Source organism: Opisthocomus hoazin, chromosome 7, assembly GCF_030867145.1.
Source record: "Opisthocomus hoazin isolate bOpiHoa1 chromosome 7, bOpiHoa1.hap1, whole genome shotgun sequence".
NCBI classification, from domain to species: domain Eukaryota; kingdom Metazoa; phylum Chordata; class Aves; order Opisthocomiformes; family Opisthocomidae; genus Opisthocomus; species Opisthocomus hoazin.
Window position 1 is genome coordinate 4,784,288 of NC_134420.1, and position 20,063 is coordinate 4,804,350.

Below are 20,063 nucleotides of genomic sequence, written 5' to 3' on the forward strand. Positions count from 1 at the left end.
CACGTGCTCGGCATGAGGATAATTCTTTGGCAGCCCTTCACGCTGTAATGTTTGCTCACAGCATCACCAGGTGTCAAAATGTTTACAAGCTTTAGAAGGACCGGAAGCTCCTTCTCACGTGTTAATACCAACTGGTCAGCCTTTGAACCCTAAGTGGTTCTCGCTGGGCTCCTCCTGCTGCCCGTGGCGGCGGAGTGGGACAGGGTATTGAATCGCAGAATCATCAAGGTTGGAAAAGACCTCTAAGATCATCAAGCCCAACCATCAACCCATCACCATCACGCCTGCTAAACCACGTCCCGAAGTGCCACATCCACACGTTTTTTGAGCCCCTCCAGGGATGGGGAGTCCACCGCTCCCCTGGGCAGTGGGTTCCAACGCCTGACTGCTCTTCCAGTAAAGAAATTTTTCGTAATACCAAATCTGAACCTCCCCTGACACAGCTTGGGGCCATCGCCTCTCGTCCTGTCGCACCCCTCATAAAGCCTGGCGGGCGAGGCGCGGGGCTCGCACCGAACGGGTTTTCCCGCGTCGCTGCCTGTGAAGCGGGGAAGGAGGAGCCGCTGACCCGGTGGTGCGAGCCGGGGAGGCTCCGGGGCAGCTCCGTGCTGCCCGCGGCCCTCCCGCGCCCCGGCAGCGCCTGCACCCCGCGGCCTCCGGTTCCGCGGCCGCCCGGGCCCTGCGCGCCCGGCCCCGCCTCCGCCGCTCCCCGCAGCCGGTAACCAGGAAGCGGGAGCAGGAAGCTGCGGCGGGGGCCGAGCTCCGGGCGGGGAGGATGGACGGCGGCGGGCCGGCGGTGAGGGGGGGGAGCGAGGGGGCTGGAGGGGCGGCTGAGGGGGCGGGTGGCCCTGCCCTCGGTCCGCCCGGCCGCGGGGGGATGCGCGTTGGGGCCGCTGAGGGAGGCCCCGTGAGGCGGGGGGGAGGAGGGAGCGGCGGGCCGGGTGCGCGCTGCTGGCTGGCGGCCGCCTGCCCCCGGGGTTCCTCGGCGGGAGGCTCGGCCCGGTGCTGCCGGCGGGGCTCTCCCGCAGCCACCGAGAGGCCGGGAGCGGGTGCCCCCTGGAGCGGAGGCCCGCGTCCTGCCGGGGGGGGCTCGAGAGCCTCGCGGCTGGCTGTGAGGGGAGCGCGGCTGCGGGCCGGGGCGGCCCCGAGCACGGGAGCGGGCAGAGAGCAGCCCTGAGGAGAAGGGCTTGGGGTGCCGGTGGATGAGAAGCTGGACACGACGCGGCAGTGCGCGGGCAGGCCAGCCGTGCTCTGGGCTGCATCCCCAGCAGCGTGGGCACAGGGCGGGGGGGGGATTCTGCCCCTCTGCCCCGCTCTGGTGAGACCCCCCGGGAGTCCTGCTTCCAGCTCTGGAGCCCTCAACACAGCACAGAGCTGGAGTGGTGGGAGCGGGGCCAGAGGAGGCCCCAGCAATGATCCGAGGGCTGGAACCCCTCTGCTGTGAGGAAAGGCTGGGAGAGCTGGGGCTGTTCAGCCTGGAGAAGAGAAGGCTCCAGGGACACCTTCCAGCAGCCTTCCAGTACCTGAAGGGGCCTGCAAGAGAGCTGGAGAGGGACTTTTCACAAGGACACGTAGTGATAGGACAAGGGGTAACAGCTTTAAACTGAAAGAGGGTAGATTAGGTTAGATAGAAGAACAAAATTCTTTACTGCAAGGGTGCTGAGACCCCGGCACAGGTTGCCCAGAGAAGCTGTGGCTGCCCCCTCCCTGACAGTGTTCAAGGCCAGGTTGGATGGGGTTTGGAGCACCCTAGTCTGGTGGAAGGTGTCCCTGCTCATGGCAGGGGGGTTGGAACTTGTAAGGTTCCTTCCAACCCAAACCACTCTATGATTCTCTAAGTGCCCTTGCATTTCAAAACCTACTCAAGGACGTATGTTGCCATTGCTGGTGTAGCAGCGTTGCTGTGGGTAAGGGTGTTGTGTCAGGAGGCAGCTCTGCAACGTATTTAACGCCTTTGTAATTTGGCCTGATAAACCTTACCCAAATCCCTTGTGCCCTCCCATGTCCCTATGCCAAATAAAAGGATTAGTCTCCTGTCAGGTGGCTTTAACTATGCTTTCAATTCACTTCCTCATTTATATTAACGCAGCTTGACAAGTATAGCATGTGTGTCTGGTAAAGAGTGAGATGTGGTGTACAGTGTATAAATAATGCTTATTGATAGATGTTTTGTTAACCAACAGCATAAAAACCATTGCCATGGGCCTCATCGACCTCATATGCACAACTGTCATAGCATCCACAAGGAGAAAGATCTACCAGTGCTACCGGGACCATATCCGATTGTTGAAGACCCCAGCACCTGTGATATCGTCAAGGCTACACAGTAAGTATATGTTCTGTGTGTGCAAAATGTTGAAATAGGTGGGAGTGTCCTCAGATGTGAGCCAGGCTGGATATTTTTGCAAAGGAAAATTTTACAATTCCATTTTCTTCCCATAGTGAAAGAAGGAAAACTGTGTAAAGGTACTATCGTAGACATTTTCATAATGAACAACAGTATCAACCAGGTTTGTTTTGTTAGGTAGAAAATTCGACTTATCAAGGCTCAGCCCAGGTCTTTTTTCAAGACTTCCATTGAATGCAATGTGGAATTTGCTCAGGTGGAAATTGCTGGATGATGCTTACTGAGATTTACTTTTTCTTTAGTTTGTGGCAGTCTCTAAACCGGAGGATATGTAACCAATGAATGATAAGTGAATCCATGTGGGTTTTTTTCTTATTTAAGGTACGGAATAGTAGAGCGATGCAAAGAACTGGTCGAAGCAGGATATGATGTTCGACAACCAGACAAAGAAAATGTGACTCTTCTTCACTGGGCGGCGATAAACAACAGACAGGAGCTGGTTAAGTAAGCTCTAGAGTGCTTGTGACAGTAACACAAATACTCTGTCACTGTTATTTATAATCACTTTGTTGCTATAGTACTTTAAAACAAAACAACATACTGCTTGAGAAGCATAGAATTGAAATTTTAATCCAATTACCTTTGTGAAAATGTCACTGAAATGTAAAGTTACCACAGTTTCTTTGTATGTGAAATCATGAGATCATGAGATTTTTGTGGCTTTGGTGTGTTTTGTTGAACAAAGGTTAAAGCTGATTTTGTAAGTGCCTTGCTAATTGCTATATTTTTTTCTTAAACATTTTCTCAAAATGGCATCCTTTACTGCAAAAATACTCTGGTCCATTTGCTCCTCTAGTGACATTTTTTTTTTTGTTATGACCTATTTACTACTGAAGCTATGTTATCCTTAGTATAACGTTTTAATATTTTATTATGTCTATTCTTAATCTTACTGTGTTGCTGTTACACAGATACTATATTTCCAAAGGCGCAATAGTGGATCAGCTAGGTGGAGATTTGAATTCAACTCCTCTTCACTGGGCCATTAGGTATGCTGCTTGCAACTACTAATTATAAATCTGTTAGTATTAACAGTCATAGTAGCATTTTGTGTAGCACGGCAATGGTCATCTAAAATCAGCTTCTGTGGTATGTTTGTTTTATTGAGGCATAAGGAGTTTCACAGCACGTCCATAATAATGCTGAAATCTGTTCACCGATTCCTGGCAACTTTGCAGGTCACAAAGCTGTGTTGTGTGTGTATATCTGTGTTTTAGTCACTTGGACTCGCGTTTTGAAGTTTCCCTAGGCGTGAAACAGTACTGTTCAGACTTTGCCTCAGAAGTCCTGCCTTACCGGGCAGAGGAGACTTGGGTGACTTTAGGTGACTGAAGTTAGCTGTTAATGCTTATTAGGGCACAGTTCAAGGCTGAAAAAGTTCTGATCGTGGTTCCCTCAGACTTCAGCCTAACTAACCTGCTTTCAGTTGTTCTGGCTTCTGCACTGGATTCCCTTGGTGTACTCTCCTGAGACTCAGTGCTGCCAGTCTTGGACTTTAAAGCACAAGCATGTAGCAGTAGGCCCAGTGCAAGACATCTTGTTGCTCAGAGGCACGTAGAGAGGTCTTCGACCGTCTTCTCCCAGCGGCATTAGCTTTTCCTCTTGGGCTCCTCATAGCTGCAACCACAAACGTGCTGCATCTCTTCCTGGGCAGCAGTAGATATTGGTGCTTGCAGATGTTTCATGCCTCTGGATCAGCTCTTTCTACATCTACATCTGCTCTAGACAACGTCTGTTCAACCCAGTACAGTTTAAAATCATACAGCTTTGGCTTCTAGGGCAGCACTTGAGTAAAATAATCAAAAGAACAAAGCACTGCTTGTCTGGAAAAAACATAATGTTAGATAATTATTCTGAGAACTTCTCTGAGTGCAAGTTCTCACACTGGAAGATTAGTGCTTTCCTCTGGGCTATCTTAGTCTTCTGCCAAACAAAGTTAGATACTTCTTCTGAGAGAGACTGCTCACAGGAGAAATTACTGTAGAATAACCATTATGTTCTAGATTAGTTTATCTTAGGGTCACTTATTAAGGTATATATTTAATATAATTTTCTTATATAAAATTTTAATTTAAAAAAAGTAATTTCCTGAATAAAAACAGAAGAATCTGAATGGAAATTTTTTTTTGTGGTGTATCTATGAGAATTATTAAGGCAAAACTTTCGCTAAAAATTTCCATCTTTTTTGTCATCTCTATAGTTTCATTTCATATATTGTTACAGACAAGGACACCTCCCTATGGTCATTTTATTACTGAAATGTGGAGCGGATCCCAGCCTTATTGATGGGGAAGGATTCAGTAGCATTCATTTAGCAGTGCTGTTTCAACACATGCCAATTGTAGCTTACCTCATATCAAAAGGACAGGTATGTTGTTGATGTCCCAAGTATTGTTCTCTACTTACGAGTAACCACTGGTGTGTACAATACATTTCAGAACTAACTGTTTTGCTTTCTGTATGATAAGCAGGTATTAGTCAACTATTTCCCTGTGCCATAGGTTCAGAGAAACTTAGATTATTTTTATCTAGAGAGATATATATTTGGTTTTTTCTTAATACTCTCGCCTGTTCTTGTCATCCCCACACATGTACATTCACATAGAATTCAGAGTGTTTAAGGAGAGCTGTTAAGGCTATGCAGATACATGATACTTTATAAATAACTGGCTTTTAAACATGAGAACAAAAAGCAGTGTATGAAGTATATACGTTGTGAAGTATTTACTGTTGGATTACAGTGTTGTAACTAATAATCCATGCAACTGTCCATCAATTGAAGCATGCAGAATAGGTGATCAGACTAGATCTGAATTTTTTATTAGAAATTTCAATAGTTTCTGTAATTTTGTATTGTATCCACTCTAGCTGATGTCTGCTTAGCGTATGTGTGAAGTAAGCAGAATTAATGACAAGTGTAACAATTTGCTAAGAAAAATGAGAGGAGAGTTCTTATGTGATATAGACTGTTTCTTTGAAACACTAAGTATTAAGATTTAAAGATTTGGTAAGTGTATCTTCTTTCTCACAGAGCTCTTTTTAGTAGAGTAACTGACTTCTGGAATGTAGGTATAGATGGTATGTATCACCAACTTATAGTTTTTAGCCCACCTATCTTCTACTAAAAAATCCAGGTGATTAAACAATTCTTCTAAGTAAATCTGCTCTAATGTGTGAAGTGATGGGTGGGTGGATGGGTGAATGATGGGTGGAGGTGGGGAATAAGGAAACCTGCATTGTGAAGAAGAAGGAAGAAAATTAGGTAATGCAAGTTTAGATGTTTAAGCAATTATGTTGAGATACGTAATCTTATTTTGTTATTTTAATAAGCCAGTTTGATGTACTTGGACATTCTGTTATGTACCTCTGTTTACACAAGGCAGATGGTTAACATTGCTGTACATGATACATTTTATTTATAGTATTTTTGTGCAAAAAAGGACAAGAAATATGGTTAACGTGGTTCCCTTAAAAATATCCTTAGAGGAGTCTCTCCCTTAGAAGTATCCTTAGTGGAGACTTATCATAATCTGAAAGGAATGACATGCAAGACTCAGAGAGAGGGAAAAAGTTTAAATGAGCGTTGGCTTCTTGGCTGGTATAATTTCCCTTCTTTCCACTACTGCAGTGAAGCTAAGCTGGTTGTGTAGCTCCCAGTCTGACCATCTAACTCTGTTTCCTGAAATCACTGGTGATCACTTGCTTGTTATCTTTCTCCTGTACTTAGAACGTAGACACAACAGACCTCAATGGACAAACACCTTTAATGTTATTGGCACAAAAAGCGATTGGGTAAGTAGTGAATAACCTAAGAAGAATCTATTTTATTGTACCACATAAAATTGGGTGAGGTGAATTTTTTCTCATGAAATTTTTTGTAGAACTGACATTGCTTTCCCTTTTAGTTGTACTAAAATATGCAGTATTTCAGAGATCAGAGGTTGTCAAGTAGCTAATTGGATATAGGAAAGAATAAAAAAAAAATTGAAAAGAAGTTTTGGTTTGTGGCTGAACCATCTGCAGTGTTGTTATGCTTTCCCAGAAATGGAAAGTAAATGGAAGTGGATGCAGTAGAATGCATTTAGAATAAATAAAATGTGGAGATGTAGGCTTGTACACAGTGTTATAGAAAGATATGATCTGTGTATATACCTCATATTTATTAAAATGGTAAGATAACGTAGTCTGAAGAAAAACCCTGAGGGCAGGTCCTGAATTATAAACTGGCATCTGCCATCGGTGAGCTTGTTCTGAGACAAGACATTGTGTATCTGCTGTTATTTCACAAATGGGTACAGTGGTTGTTATAAGGTGTTCAAAAGTTTCATCTCCAGTATAGATTATCTTCTGTTTGTTAACTTTTGTACTTTATTTTCATCTAGACCAGAACCCACGAGGTTTCTCTTAAAGTTTAACCCCTCTCTCAATGCTGTAGACAATGTTCAAAAGAATACTGCACTGCATTGGGCAATAACGTCAGGCAATACTAGTGCAGTGGATCTGTTGCTGGAAGCTGGTGCTAGCCTGGACATAAAAAATGTCAAGGTACAATTTCTTTCGTGATACTTAATTACATGTGGCATGAGTGTGTAAAATGAATGTAAAGAAAAATCTGAGTCCTCTCCCTTTTGGAACAGGGGTTAGCTAAGAGCAGGCATCCTTAGCCTTTCCCAAAAGGAGTTAGATCATAGAATCATGGAATGGTTGGGATTGGAAGGGACCTTACAGATCATCCAGTTCCAAACACCTCCCGTGGGCAAGGACACCTTCCACCAGACCAGGTTGCTCAAAGCCCCGTCCAACCTGGCCTTGGACACTGGCAGGGAGGGGGCAGTCGAGGGAGTTAGCACCTTTCTTGTGATATGGCACAAAGGACAAATACAGAGATTCTTTGCAACATTCATTTAATGAACAACCAAGCCTTTCAGTGACTCTGAACATAACTGTGTCCTTTGCAGATCCTCCCTTTTTTTTTCCCCACTTCTTTTTTTTCCCCGTTTCTTTTTTTTTTTCCTTTAAGCTGGCTGTCTTCTACTTCAAAATGTTGTCACAAGGAGTAATGACTCTTAATAATAACAGTGTCTTGGTGTCCAGTGAGACTCTTAAAAGTCTTTGAGAAGACGTGTATGTCATCCTGTGAAAATCGGTGTTTGACAACGCCTGTTTGTAGTTCAGAAGGGCTAGTCACATATGGAAGTCTTTGTCCTAATATTTGTAAAAACTGATAGTGAGAAGTATAAATGTTGAAACTATCGATTCTTATGACTATACAGATACGTTTGTATAGTGTACTTATTCAGAGTTTGTGTATTAAGCTGTGCAGCTTTTCTCTCTGATGCTTCTTTTTATTCATGTGTATCACTCTTCGGATATCGCTGTTTGGTTTTAAAAAGTTAATGTAAACAAGAAACCTTCCCTTTCAGTAAGCATGAAATATTATAGCAGACAGTTTAGTGTTTCAGGTTATTGGAGATAGTCCAACAGATAACTCAAATGGATGCAATCTGGTTGCAAGTATCCGTTTTTAGAATGACAAAGCACTGGATTAAGCATGTTAAAAATCTGAATTTAGTTTACCCTTGCCTTAAGAAAAAAAAGGGGGGGGACAGGGGGAAGTAACTGCCAAGTTATTCTTGTTTTAGTTATGCTTATTTCTTGCTTCTTGTGTGTTAAGTGCATAAAGAAATAAACATTTCTGTTGTTAAAGGGAGAGACACCACTTGACCTTGCTTATCAAAGTCTGAATCGCTTCATGGCTTATATGGTAAAAGAGGAAGAAAAAGTGAGAAACAGAAGAAATAACAGGTTACTAAGAATACTAGAGAAATACGAGGTAATTTCATGATTAATACCTAATGGAAATAAAGCTACAGTATTCTGTGTTTAGAATAATATGCAACTTAACTCTTCTAACAAGAGGATCTTCTAAGGTTTCTGAAATTGGGTGCACAAAAGTAAATTTTTTTTAAAAGCATGTAGCAGTGCTTTGGGTGGGGGTTTTTGTGTCCATCCACCCCCCCTTTGGTGCTTTCGTGTGTCGGTTTGTCTTCTCTACCTTGAGTCTTTCAACATCTGTTATTCCATTATCAGAATACTTTTGAAGTAAGTCCTGTTTCAATATTTCATTATATTTTAACAATAATCATTTTAATAGCTCTTCCTGCTGTTGGCATCTTCCTTGATGCTGGTGTGGGCCATAGGATACGTAATGAACTTAAGTTCTGATTCTTGGCTGTTGAAAGGAGGTCTGCTGCTCTTCCTGCTCTTTGGGATGGCTCTGTTTGTGAGGTTTGTGTCTTTTTCTCACTGTATATGTACGTATTTGTTATGGACGCCACGTAAGGTGTCTAATGCAGTATTCTTTTCAGAGTTTAGTTTCACTTAGCATAAAAAATACCTCCTGAGAAATGGGTGCAGAGTGTGTGAAGGATTTAAATGTACGTACTTTTTACAATGACCGTAGAAATTGAATGTCTTTAGGTGTGCAAAATAATAGTTTCTCATCACTGAAAGATTTGAAAAAACTCACCAAAGTGTTTAAGCGGTCTATTAGCTAACTTTAATGATAAAGAGAGTGTTTTTGAAGGTCTGCACCTGGTAGACACTGAGATACCCATTCACGATGCTCAGAAATGTGTTTTATCTCAACTTTTCCTTCTGTATTTGTGACACAGATTGAGTTTTGATGAACCATTCCCTCCCCCACCCCTGCTCCCCGGACCTCCCAGCGTTATTCTGAGCTGTTCTGCAGGCCTCCTGCTTTCTTCAACAGTTGCTGGAACAGTCAATGTTCATTGAGATGGCGATGCTATTGGTGTGCAAAAGGACAGAGATGGCACTTTTCACTTAGTGCTACTGCACTTCTGATATATAATATTAGGCTGGAACAGAGCACTCTTCAGTTTTATTTTTGCATTGTTAACCCCTACGCATCTGGCTTAAGAATGCTTCTCAGTGACAATTCTTGATTGCTTTAAGAGAGACTTGAAGTGTACCGTGCGTGTGAAGTTTTTAAAATAACAAAATGGATGATTTATGGAGTTACATTTTAAATACACTTATAAGAATACTTTTTTCTTTTAATATTCTTTCAGGCATTTTGTGGGGCTCAAGAATCTGAGGTATCTTCCCACAGCGTTTCTGCTAAGTTCAGTTTTTTGGATGCTCGTGACCTGTTTTTTCTGGTTCCGGCCTGATATCCTTTATACTCAAGTAGTGTGATAAAGCTCTCCTTACAGTTCCCAATAAATCCAAGCCTGGTCATGCAAATAGTAACGAACAGTCCCAGATAATTCCACCTGACTGTTAATGTTTGGTAAGATTGATTTACTTCCATTGGGCAGGAGTCAAATAACTTTGAGTTTAATTTAAAGTTATATGCGGACTAAAAATCTGTACTTTCCTTTGTTTTTAGCAGATATTTGTGTACAATTCTGAACTATTTCTTATGTTACTGGAATATCAAAATGAAAACGTCTTTGTTATAAAGCCCCTTGTCTCTGTTACGTTCTCTATGTGACTCTTTAATATTCCTCATTGAGACTCTCATACAGTAACGTATTTTGGCATGTAGTATAACCAGATAACACATGCATTAATAATAATTTTCAAAGCAGCTTTTCTTTCTGAAATGGCCAAGGATTTGACAGTTACTGATATTCATGCTTCTGCTTTTAAAAACAACAAAAACACCTCCCCCACTCCCCCAAAATCATGGAACAGATTTCTTTGTGTCCCTCCAAAATAGACCTTCCCGTCCGCTATCTATTAACAGGTTACGCTGCATCCTCAGTGTACAGGGCATTAAGGTCTACCTTTCATTTACTTTCTTTGAAGAGGCTTTGCTCTGATGACTACAAAAACGTTATAGTAGTTGACACTTGCTTTTCAGTGTCCTGCTCTTTTGTTACGCAGGGGGCATCTATTTATTTATTGATTAAGTTCTGTGAAAAGGCCTTTAGGGAGATACTTAGAACGGTAAATAATTTTCTACTAAACCAGCTATAATATATTGCTACATAATTTAAATTAATTTTTAATTACTTCATCCTGTAAGTGGCATTTTCTTTTGTACTGTTCCCAATTAAGATGTCCTTAACAGAATTATCAGGATTAACTTCGATGAACTGATCAAGTATAGTCCCGCTGGGGATACATGCATATGCTTGTCTAAATGAAAATCGTGTTATTCAGTGTTGCATTGTGGAGTTTTAAGGTTTTCTTGGTGTCATCTAATTTAAAAGAAAAAAAATTCCAGCAGTAGGGGTTGGAGTTGGACACTTTGCTGAAGATAGCGAGCGTAGCAATATTCTTGAAGGTCTAACCACAGCTTGGTGAGATGGGCAGGTGGATAGTTTTCTGTTTTGCTATCCAACCCTTTTTCTCATTAATGTCTTTTCCTTCTGAAACTGGTCACAGATCTGAGTGTTAGACAAGTGTTCAGTGTTTTGGTTACCTGTATTTATGTCTGAGTGAAAATTCAGCCATTCTAATTAGCGACTACTCTCAGCTCCAAAAAACAATAGAAGTGCAAATAGACCAGCAGTATCCCCAAGAAATAATTTTGATGTATGTAAGTGCACCCTGCAATTGCATTGTAACAAACATAGCTACAGGACTGGTAATAGACAGCACCAGTATTTCGTAATTTATTATCTTGATTTTAATTAGAGCTACTTCGCAGTGTTTTTAGTTCATAAGACAAAACAACCTTGAGGTTGCAGTTCTTGATTTTGCAGTTATTCACACTGTGTGGTTTACATGGTGGCTGAGCGGTCACTGGAAATGCAATCCAGGTGTGGGGTCTCTGACTGCTCCTTGGTGGCATCATGGACTGTTCTGTAGGAGCCCGAGCTCTCGAGTTCAATGCCTGAATTTAATCGGTGTGAAACTTATCACACTCCACACTCCTCTGTTGCTGTATGGAGATAGTTAATCTGGATGTGTTTTTTCTCCCCTTCTTTCACCTCACGTAGAGGTCTTTTTAGTCCATAGTGTAAAAGTTATGTTCCTGGTGACTGTATATCCTCCCTCATGTAGAATAATCATTTGTCTGCTAGAGAAGTTGCAGCAAATAACTATATATAGGAAGTAACTGAATTTAAGTCTGCTTCTCTGGACTTCATGAGGGATGAATTCCCTCCACATACAGTCATTAAAACAGTCAGCCACTGGGTAAAAGCAAAGGGTGTGCAAGAAGGAAAATGTCCAATTAGACCACAAATTTGTCATTTCATTGTCAAGGTTTTTCTAGTGTATTTGTGAGGGAAGGAGGGTTCCTAGTAGCTGCCCCGTTACCTTCAGAAGTGTTTAGCAGTGTGCGCTTGGTTTTTTTGAGTGACAAAGGTAGTTCCAGGATGACTGAAGCTGCATTTTTCTGTCTAAATTTATTCACTTGTTTTAGCTGAAACAAACAAGAAGAGGGTGAGACTTAGAAGATGGTCTGAGTAAGAGCCTATTTGGTGACTCAGGGGTGTGTGCAACAGTCAAACAAATCTCACAGCTGCTGGGAGCTTAGTAACTATGCATGTCTGATTGGTATTGTTAAAATACAAAAACTTCAGAGGGGAAAAAAGAAATTGAATTCATTTTATGTCTGTTAAACATTCCAACGCAAAAGTCTGCACTCTGCTAGTGTGGATGACAGGGAGCTATATTGTGATGCAGCGTTATACAGTTGTAAAAGTCTTCTCTCCAGTGCTCAAACTGGACAAAATATTCAACTTCTCTGATACAGTGGCCTCTGAAGGACAGAGAGGATCCTACTATAAAAGTGAAAGTCATTCTTTTCCTTTTTCTGTTGCTATAAAATAACATAAACTAATTTTAGGATATTTTGATAAATAGCAGTGATATGAGAATATATGTAAGAATATATTCCTTAATCAGAATATTACATGTAAGTAATACAATTGTTGAAATCACTGTCATGTTCAGCGTGGTGGGTCTTCTGTATTATTTCTATAAAACTTGGAGAACTGATCCTGGACATATTAAGACTTCAGAAAAAGAAAGAAAAGAGGTAGGTGAAACAAACGGAAGGGCTAAGCTGGTGCAACACATAAGTACTTTTGGTTGATTTGTTTGCTTGTTGTCACGTGCAGCTTAGTTGAACTTGAAAGCAGTGAAATACTATTTTTTTTATTTTAAGGGTTTTTAGTTCTGTCATTGAACAACATAGATCACAGATAATTTCTGCTACTACTGCTTGTTTCCTTATCTTCATCATCCTCCCATAATTTCCTTGGCTCCATCCTCTCATTGAGATATGAACTTTGGCCAAACATTGTCCAGACCATGTCAGTGATGTTATCTGTGGTATAAATTCACACAGACCTTCACTTAATAAATATAAATTTTGTATGGTTTGCATTCCAGTTCTCCAAGATGAGAAAGAGATATTCACAGTGCTAGACATGCCAAAGGCTAGAAGTGGCTTAAGGTTTGTTAGGTGCTTTGAGGATGTGTATAATGGATTGATTTTTGCGCTTAAGATCATGTAAACCACATGCGATTTCCTAGCTCTGTTTTAGAATGGCAAAAAGAAATTGTGGCCAACCAATTCCATAGAGAATTTAGTATTTTGATCTCCCCAGCCTGTGGATTAAGGAAAGCATTTGTTTGTGATCTTTTTACTCTTCGTGAGGCTGTGTTTCTTGAGATTGCCAGGGAGAATAAACTGCAGTGTTAACTTGTTGCCACAGGACTATCTAGTACTTATAAAAGAACAGTAAATATAGCAGCTTTCCTCATCTCTCTGAAGTCTGGTGACTCTATGAGAGGTAACTTGTATCTTAATACCATCTCGTTTTCAAGAATATTTCATTCACATTAATTATTAATTTTGGCAACATAGAGATACTTTTCTGAATAATCCTGCATGAGTGAAATTGCATTAGCCTGTTGTGTTTCTCCTGGACCTTTTAAATAGCAAGTATTTATTCCTGTTGGTGCTTGGCAGTCAAAATGCTTACGAACTGCGAAAGGCCTAGGGTAAAACTCTTCACAGATCCCCCTGAAACGTGATCCAAATTCAAGCGTGAACTACTTTGTCTTTCAGAACATCGTAGCTCTTGCAGAAGCAGGTTGCTTGGACTTCAGAACGTTTTGCACATCGTGTCTTGTAAGTGAGGCTTTGGTATTTGTTTTCTTGTTTAACCTGCTTTTTACTTAATAGTGCTATAAAAAACTTTTTCCTCGTTGCTTGTCATGCAAGTGTTACATGCACAGTTTGGTTTATATTACTTAGATTTATTTTTTTATTTTACGATGACAAAAGAGATGCTTTGAGGTCCTTGAACTCTAATCTTAATAAAATAGCTTTATTATTATTTCCATCTCGTTTTGTAAAATTAAGATGTAGAGGTCTCCTCTGTCGTCTTTATTGTGGGATCTATTACACAGTAACGGTACAAAATATGATGATGCCTATGAGGTGATGTTCTAAACTTTGGGCAAAATAAATGCTTTTGCTATGATTACATTCTTTCTGTTCATCCTCAACTAGGTAAGGAAGCCTTTGAGATCTATGCATTGCCTTGCTTGTGATTCATGTGTAGCGAGATACGATCAGCATTCTCTGTGGATTGGAAAGTGCATAGGTGAGAGTGTTTGTTTTATCAAATTTGAAAATACCACATATTTTAAGGGTTACAGAGGTTATCAGGAGCACTTACCTCTTTAGAGAGAGTGCGCTCCTGATATAAGAATACAGGATTGACACTGAACGGGTTACTGATAGGAGCCGGAGGGAAATTAGTTAGATGGCAGAGAGTAAAGGCAACCAAAATGATTAAAAGGATGGAGTGATTGCCCTAAGAGTAGAGACCAAAAAGCCTGGGCTCTTTCTTTTGAGAGAAGAAGGAACAAGGGATATGATAGAGACTTAAAAACAATGAAAATGGTGGCTAAAGTGAGTACAGAACTGTTATTTGCCAAGCACATCATACTAGAACTAGGGGAGGCTCAGTGAGAATAGCAATTGGATTTAAAACTGGTAAAGAAAAAATGTTTTTACATGGCAGGTAGTGAAATTTTGGAGCTTGCTGCCGTAAGGATTTTCAGATACAGGCAGTGTGAGAAGGTTCAGAAAGTCATTAGACAAACTTATGGACAATGTGCCCAAAAGTAAATACTAAACAAACTAGACAAGTATGCACACCCTGACATTTTAAAGCAGTAGCTGTGGATGAAGAGAGTGAACTATAGAAAGCAGCCGGGCTTGTTTGTCCTTCTGAGCCAATGTTGCCTGCTGTCGCTGTTAGAGACAGTACGCTGGAGCAGCGGGACCGCTGAGATAACCCCTCAGGGTGGTTTTTGTGTTCTTGTGTTCTTTGAGAAATTCCCTCTTTCTTCCTTTCTGTCTCATTACTGGTGATACTCCACAGAAGAAGGTTAGAGCTTTACATCTGTAGCAATATATTTTTAGCATGTTCTTTTGTCAATAGCTTTTTTGTAATGTTAAATACTTGGAAATATTTTTACAGTGTTTGCAAGGTGGTGAGACATCCTCCTGATGCATACTTTCAGAGCTTTGAGCAATGCTGATTGTAATTTAAAGAAAAATAATTGTCTGTCTTCATGTAACAGTTTCTCTGACAGAAGTCTAGGGGGTTGTATGTGTATGCATACAAAGGTCAGACAATTGCAGTGAATAGCTTAGATTTTTCAGTCATAGGAGACAGTTTTTGTGTGCATGGGGGGAGTTGTGCTTGCATAATTAGTCCTCATCTAGCTAAAACAGCTGAAGACACACTCTGAAGAAGAGGCAACTCCTGGTTGACTTTATCAGAACTAATTCTGATATATAAATTGGGGTGGCTTACAGGAGAAAGTTGAGAAAGAGATCAGCCTTGTCAAACTCCCTTGAGGGCAGCAGAGGTAATAATAAGTGGTTTTGATTCTTTTTGTTTCTGTTTATTTAAGGGGAAATGCAAATACAGCTGAATTTTAAAATGTCAAACTTTTTGGTTTTTTCCCTGTCCTCAAATACAGGCGTTGGGAACCATCGTTACTACCTATTGTTCCTGTCTTTCCTAACTATGACCGGTGGCTGGCTGCTTTATGGAACTCTTCTGTGTATGTATCCATGAATTCATTTTGATTTAGCTTACAAGGATGCATGTGTATGGTCTTCATTTTTCAGCATTTTGTTTCCAGCAAGTGTAATCATACCTGTGCAAATGAGACCGTATTTCAGCAATGAGATTATCTTGTAATTCTGTCTTAAAATGAAAATATGTCGTACCTGAGTCTTTGATGAAATATCTGATTATGTTTGTGTTGAATAGAAACTAAGACACAGCTCTAGAGGGGTGTCCATGGGAAAATACAATATCAGAAAGCATTTTTGTTAGAGATGAAACAGGGAAGCTATGCAGAGGAAGGTCAGTTTACCGATTCTAGTCTGGATATGCTATACTACAATAGAAAATAAGTTTTTAAATACACTATTGCAAAGGCTTTATTGATTTTATATTTTAGGGGGACTCATGTGGACATGAGTTGCTTTCCTGTGTTTTGGTTGTGGTCGTACGTATGCCAAATGCAGATTACTTTCTCCATTTCTTGTGTGTGAAGGAACGTGGGAGGAAAACCTCTTTATTGTTCTGCTGACATAGAGGCAAAAAAAGTTTTAGTTGTTTGGGGTTTTTTATAGATTAAAGTAATGTGTGGTAGGCTTAAAGTATCTCTTAACAAATATGCAGAAGTTGGATATTCCAGTTTCTGTCTATTTAATACTGGTAAAATACTGCTTTCTTGACATTGTCACTTTAATGGCTTATTTTGTTGATGATGGTGTTTAAGATAAATGATAAATTCTTGTCCTAAAATGACAAATAAGCGTGAAGCAAAATTTCAGAAGTCTTGACAATGAGAGATGATGACTTATTTCGGTATCACAAGTTAACTTTAAAAAAGTGCCTAGCCAGTGCCTTGAATGTTCCTACTGTGGATTATAAACACATAATGTAAAGATTATGCAACCAGAATAGCAAGCAGTCACGTATTTGCGTGGATGCTTTGAAGTGGGAGCATGATAAATTAAATGTGGTATTTGTAGAGCGTGTTGCTATGTAATATTCATCCTATGCAAATAATCTTTGTTCAGTTCTGAAGTGGCCTATATCAAAAACATAATTAACTGATTATGTGTCTTGCCAGACTGGTCAAACCATTGCGCAACCAGTTATCATCAAGATGGAGCATGGACATACTTCACACAGATAATATATTGTTCTCCGTGGGTTTCCTACATCTTTGCAGTAGCCTGTTTTCATACTGTGTGGGCTTCATTGTGGCTGACTGTTCAGCTTTATCAGGTATTATTTTGCTTCAGTTCATGCTCCTCTCTTAAGGAGTCAGCATATATAAAACTTTTCCCTAGATGATATGCTCCCATGAAAGCTTTGTGCCTGCTTTCCTTGACTATTTAATGTCACATCTAGGTGCTTTTCTTAAATCTCAGGGCAGTCCTTTAAGTTCCATGGGTACTTGTGCACTCAGCATTCCTGTGTTAAAGCGGAATCACAGTCTGCAAGTCATTCTTGTAACTGAGTTTTGGATTTACTACTCATCAAAAATTCCAAACCTATAAAAAGATGTATTTAAAGGCAAGAAACTTACTTGACTAATAGAACTGATATTACTGCCCCAAAAATGGCACAAAAGCTCAATAGCACAATTAGTCCTGGCTTGAAAATTCTGTGGCAGAGCTCAGCAGCGCGTCATTAGACTGTATTAAATCCCATTGCTACAATAAAAATATATGACCTGGAGTTTATCCTGATGAGGACTGTCAAATTTCTTATGTTTTCCTGAGAGAGAGCTTGGCTATGCAAACAGAATTGGGAAGAGCTGTCTTAAAACATCTAGGAAACAGCTTGTTTAGCAGCTTTTAGGAAAGATGTGTCATCTGAATATGTGTTAAGAATACTGAGCTAAAGGCTTGTTTTATATCTTCTTTAAACATAAAAAAAAAACGAAAAGAAAAATCCGTGATTTTAAATGTGTGCTGCTAGATTTCTGTAATGTCCAAGAAACTGAGGTGTCATCCTGGGGGAAAAAAAGGATGGTAGGATATTTACAGTTAACTACTGGGTTTTCATACACAGTCATTTCTAAATGTACTGCTTTATGATATTTAGCATGTCATTCAGCAAAGCAACCTTGCAGCCATTTATAAGGGCTTATAAGATTTATGTTGATTAAAAAAAATAAGAAAATGGAAAAAGTTCTAGGTAAGCAAAAATGCAAAAAAACCCCATAAATCTTACTGTGAAACTCGGCGAAAGAAGACACGGAATCAAGAAAACGAAAAAGTTATTGCTGAGTCTGTGACATCTACTTCATCTTTTTTGCTAAGCTACTTTGTCTTGTTCAGGGGATCTTTTTCTACCAGTTTGTGTGGTAGAATATAGACAAAATCTGAGGAGACAGGTGCTTAACTGCTATAGGTCTTAAACTTCTACAGACAGCTGTAAAAGTACAGTCTTTGCAGTCATCTCAATTAAGCTTGCTTTCTCAGTGGAAGTGTTAATGTTGCAGCTTGCTGTGTTCTGTTTTAGTCCAAGTGACAATTAAAACCATACTTTTCAGGCATTAATTATGGCAGTAGTTACTTACTTGTTAGATATGGCCAACCTATTCCCCTCCCTCTCTTCTCGACAGTATCTTTTGGTATCACCAGAATTTTAATTTGTGATGTTCATGTTTTAAGCATTACTTACATTTTCCTTTCTATAAGATTGCATTCTTGGGATTGACCTCGCATGAGAGAATGAACTTCCTGATACAGAGAAAATCTTCTAAGCATCCTGTTGCACTCAGGAGAACTCCATACAAGTGAGTGTTAATGAATAGTGTTTTAAGCACGTATCTTTTCAGTACTGATTTGCTTCACTACTTCATAAATGCAAAAAAAGGTGGTGTATGGACGTGCTAGTCATGCCTGTTACGAGTTGTGCTAAGAGGAGGAAATGGACCTCATTTTCCTTGCTGAGAACTTCCTTTGCCGGAGGAAATGAACAGCCAGCGTAAAAGCTACTGGGGTTCTTTCTGCATGGCTGTGTATGTAGGAAAAACTGTCTCTTGCAGTATTTAGCTCAACAAAGAAATTACTACTAGCGTTTCCCTGTTACAGCAGAAGTCCATATTTCCTCATGTATGTTAGCAGATGTAATTTTACTAACTTTTAAACATTTGAGTTGAACTTAATCACTCTTAAATGTAATAGAGGTTGTAAAAGTTCAACAAAGTAATAGTGCTCAACAGAGAACTGTTCGTATGTTTCTTCTCCAGGAGCTGTCTTCATTGACAGCTTTGTATCTTAAATACTGCCTCATGGTGAATGTGTACTTTTGATGCCTGCAGTCGTCTTTTGCTAGGTTTATTAATGGATATTTCTCTCTTTTTCAGTCTTGGATGCTTCCAGAATCTTGCAGACTTTTTTCAGTGCGGTTGCTTTGGTATGTGCAAACCCAATGTAGTTGACTGGACCAAGCAATACAACCTTCTTCATCTGACAAAGGAGAAAAATGTTCATTCTGTATGAAGTTTTGCTTAATTTCTAGAACCGTTGAGCTGAAAGCTAAATAAAATGGGTTATTTTGTTAATTTTTACAAATTCTTCTGAAGTTGCTTGTTTTTAATTTTAATTTTGTTTCAAATATTAAACCTATCTTGCATAAGCTACAACAGGTTTATATGTGGAACCATCACTATATGTATGTGTATATATAGTTGGAGATGAAACGATTTGAAATTTTATGTGATGAGATGACACTAAGAATATATTTTTTAAAGGTAAGTTTTTAGGGCAGAATTTCAAAACCATGTTGGTACCCTTTGCTTTGTTTTGTAGATAATAAATTACATTTGAAAATCAAGGGGAACGCTCATATTCAAAAATTTAATATTACAATTACGCTGTAATTTTATTTCTTATGTTGTGAAAACCTTTATTAAGTCTTTGTATTTGGAGGGTTTACACGTAATAAAACAGAGCTTTCATGCTTCTAGGTGTATTTTTACAGTCTGAAATAGTTTCAAGGGATATGTGACCAGTGAGGTATTTAAGAACAAGTAAGCACAAAACTATAAGAAAAAGCCTGACTCTTTGTCTTCTATTTTGCATGTATATATGCCCTGCTAGTGTATGAAAATAGCTAAGTTGATGATGGAAAATAGCAATATATAATAAGAGGGACTTATTCCCAGCTGCATGCATAGTTCTGTAGTAGCTGGATGTCAGCCATGTTCCCAAGAAAAGGCTACAAGTCGGTCTGCAGTGGCCAGCTGCGCAGTGTGGTTTTGAATATGTCAGAGTAGGTAGTGATGAAAACCATCAGGGAAACAGATCAAGATCAGAAAATTAAAGTTCAATACCATCAAGAACTGACAAGGTAAGAGTAAAGTAATGTAATGAAACAGTATTCCTGTAGTTAAAGAAAAGGGGTATTTAATTCATCTTAGTGAAATGCATTTATCTGTGACATTATGGAACATAAAGCACAAGCAAATTTAAGTAAAAATAACGTGAAGCAATATCACTACTTTATTGTAGCTTGAAAACATACATTACCAAAACTTGTAACACCGTATTCTATGAAAATATTGGTTTTCTTCAGAAATATCTCTTTCTGAGAGAATTTCAAAT

The 20,063-nt window shown here is 39.9% G+C and overlaps 1 protein-coding gene across 1 annotated transcript; it reads left to right on the plus strand.

Moving 5' to 3' along the window:
• The first annotated feature begins 714 nt into the window (after positions 1–714).
• Positions 715–19,406, plus strand: ZDHHC13 (zDHHC palmitoyltransferase 13). Its single transcript, XM_075426693.1, has 17 exons — positions 715–796; positions 2,184–2,326; positions 2,729–2,851; positions 3,319–3,396; positions 4,631–4,775; positions 6,135–6,199; positions 6,790–6,952; positions 8,115–8,240; positions 8,562–8,695; positions 9,502–9,602; positions 12,304–12,428; positions 13,467–13,529; positions 13,914–14,007; positions 15,401–15,484; positions 16,571–16,728; positions 18,153–18,250; positions 18,824–19,406. Exons 1-17 carry the CDS (start codon positions 776–778, stop codon positions 18,957–18,959), a joined length of 1,857 nt encoding a protein of 618 aa, XP_075282808.1. The 5' UTR covers positions 715–775; the 3' UTR covers positions 18,960–19,406.
• Positions 19,407–20,063: the final 657 nt, after the last annotated feature.

Excerpts from the sequence above, each read along its gene's own strand:
- ZDHHC13 (XM_075426693.1), top strand. The coding sequence starts at position 776 with ATGGACGGCGGCGGGCCGGCG. Across the intron at positions 797-2,183 it reads TGGACGGCGGCGGGCCGGCG|CATAAAAACCATTGCCATGG; the intron begins GTGAGGGGGGGG and ends GTTAACCAACAG. Across the intron at positions 8,696-9,501 it reads GGGATGGCTCTGTTTGTGAG|GCATTTTGTGGGGCTCAAGA; the intron begins GTTTGTGTCTTT and ends ATATTCTTTCAG.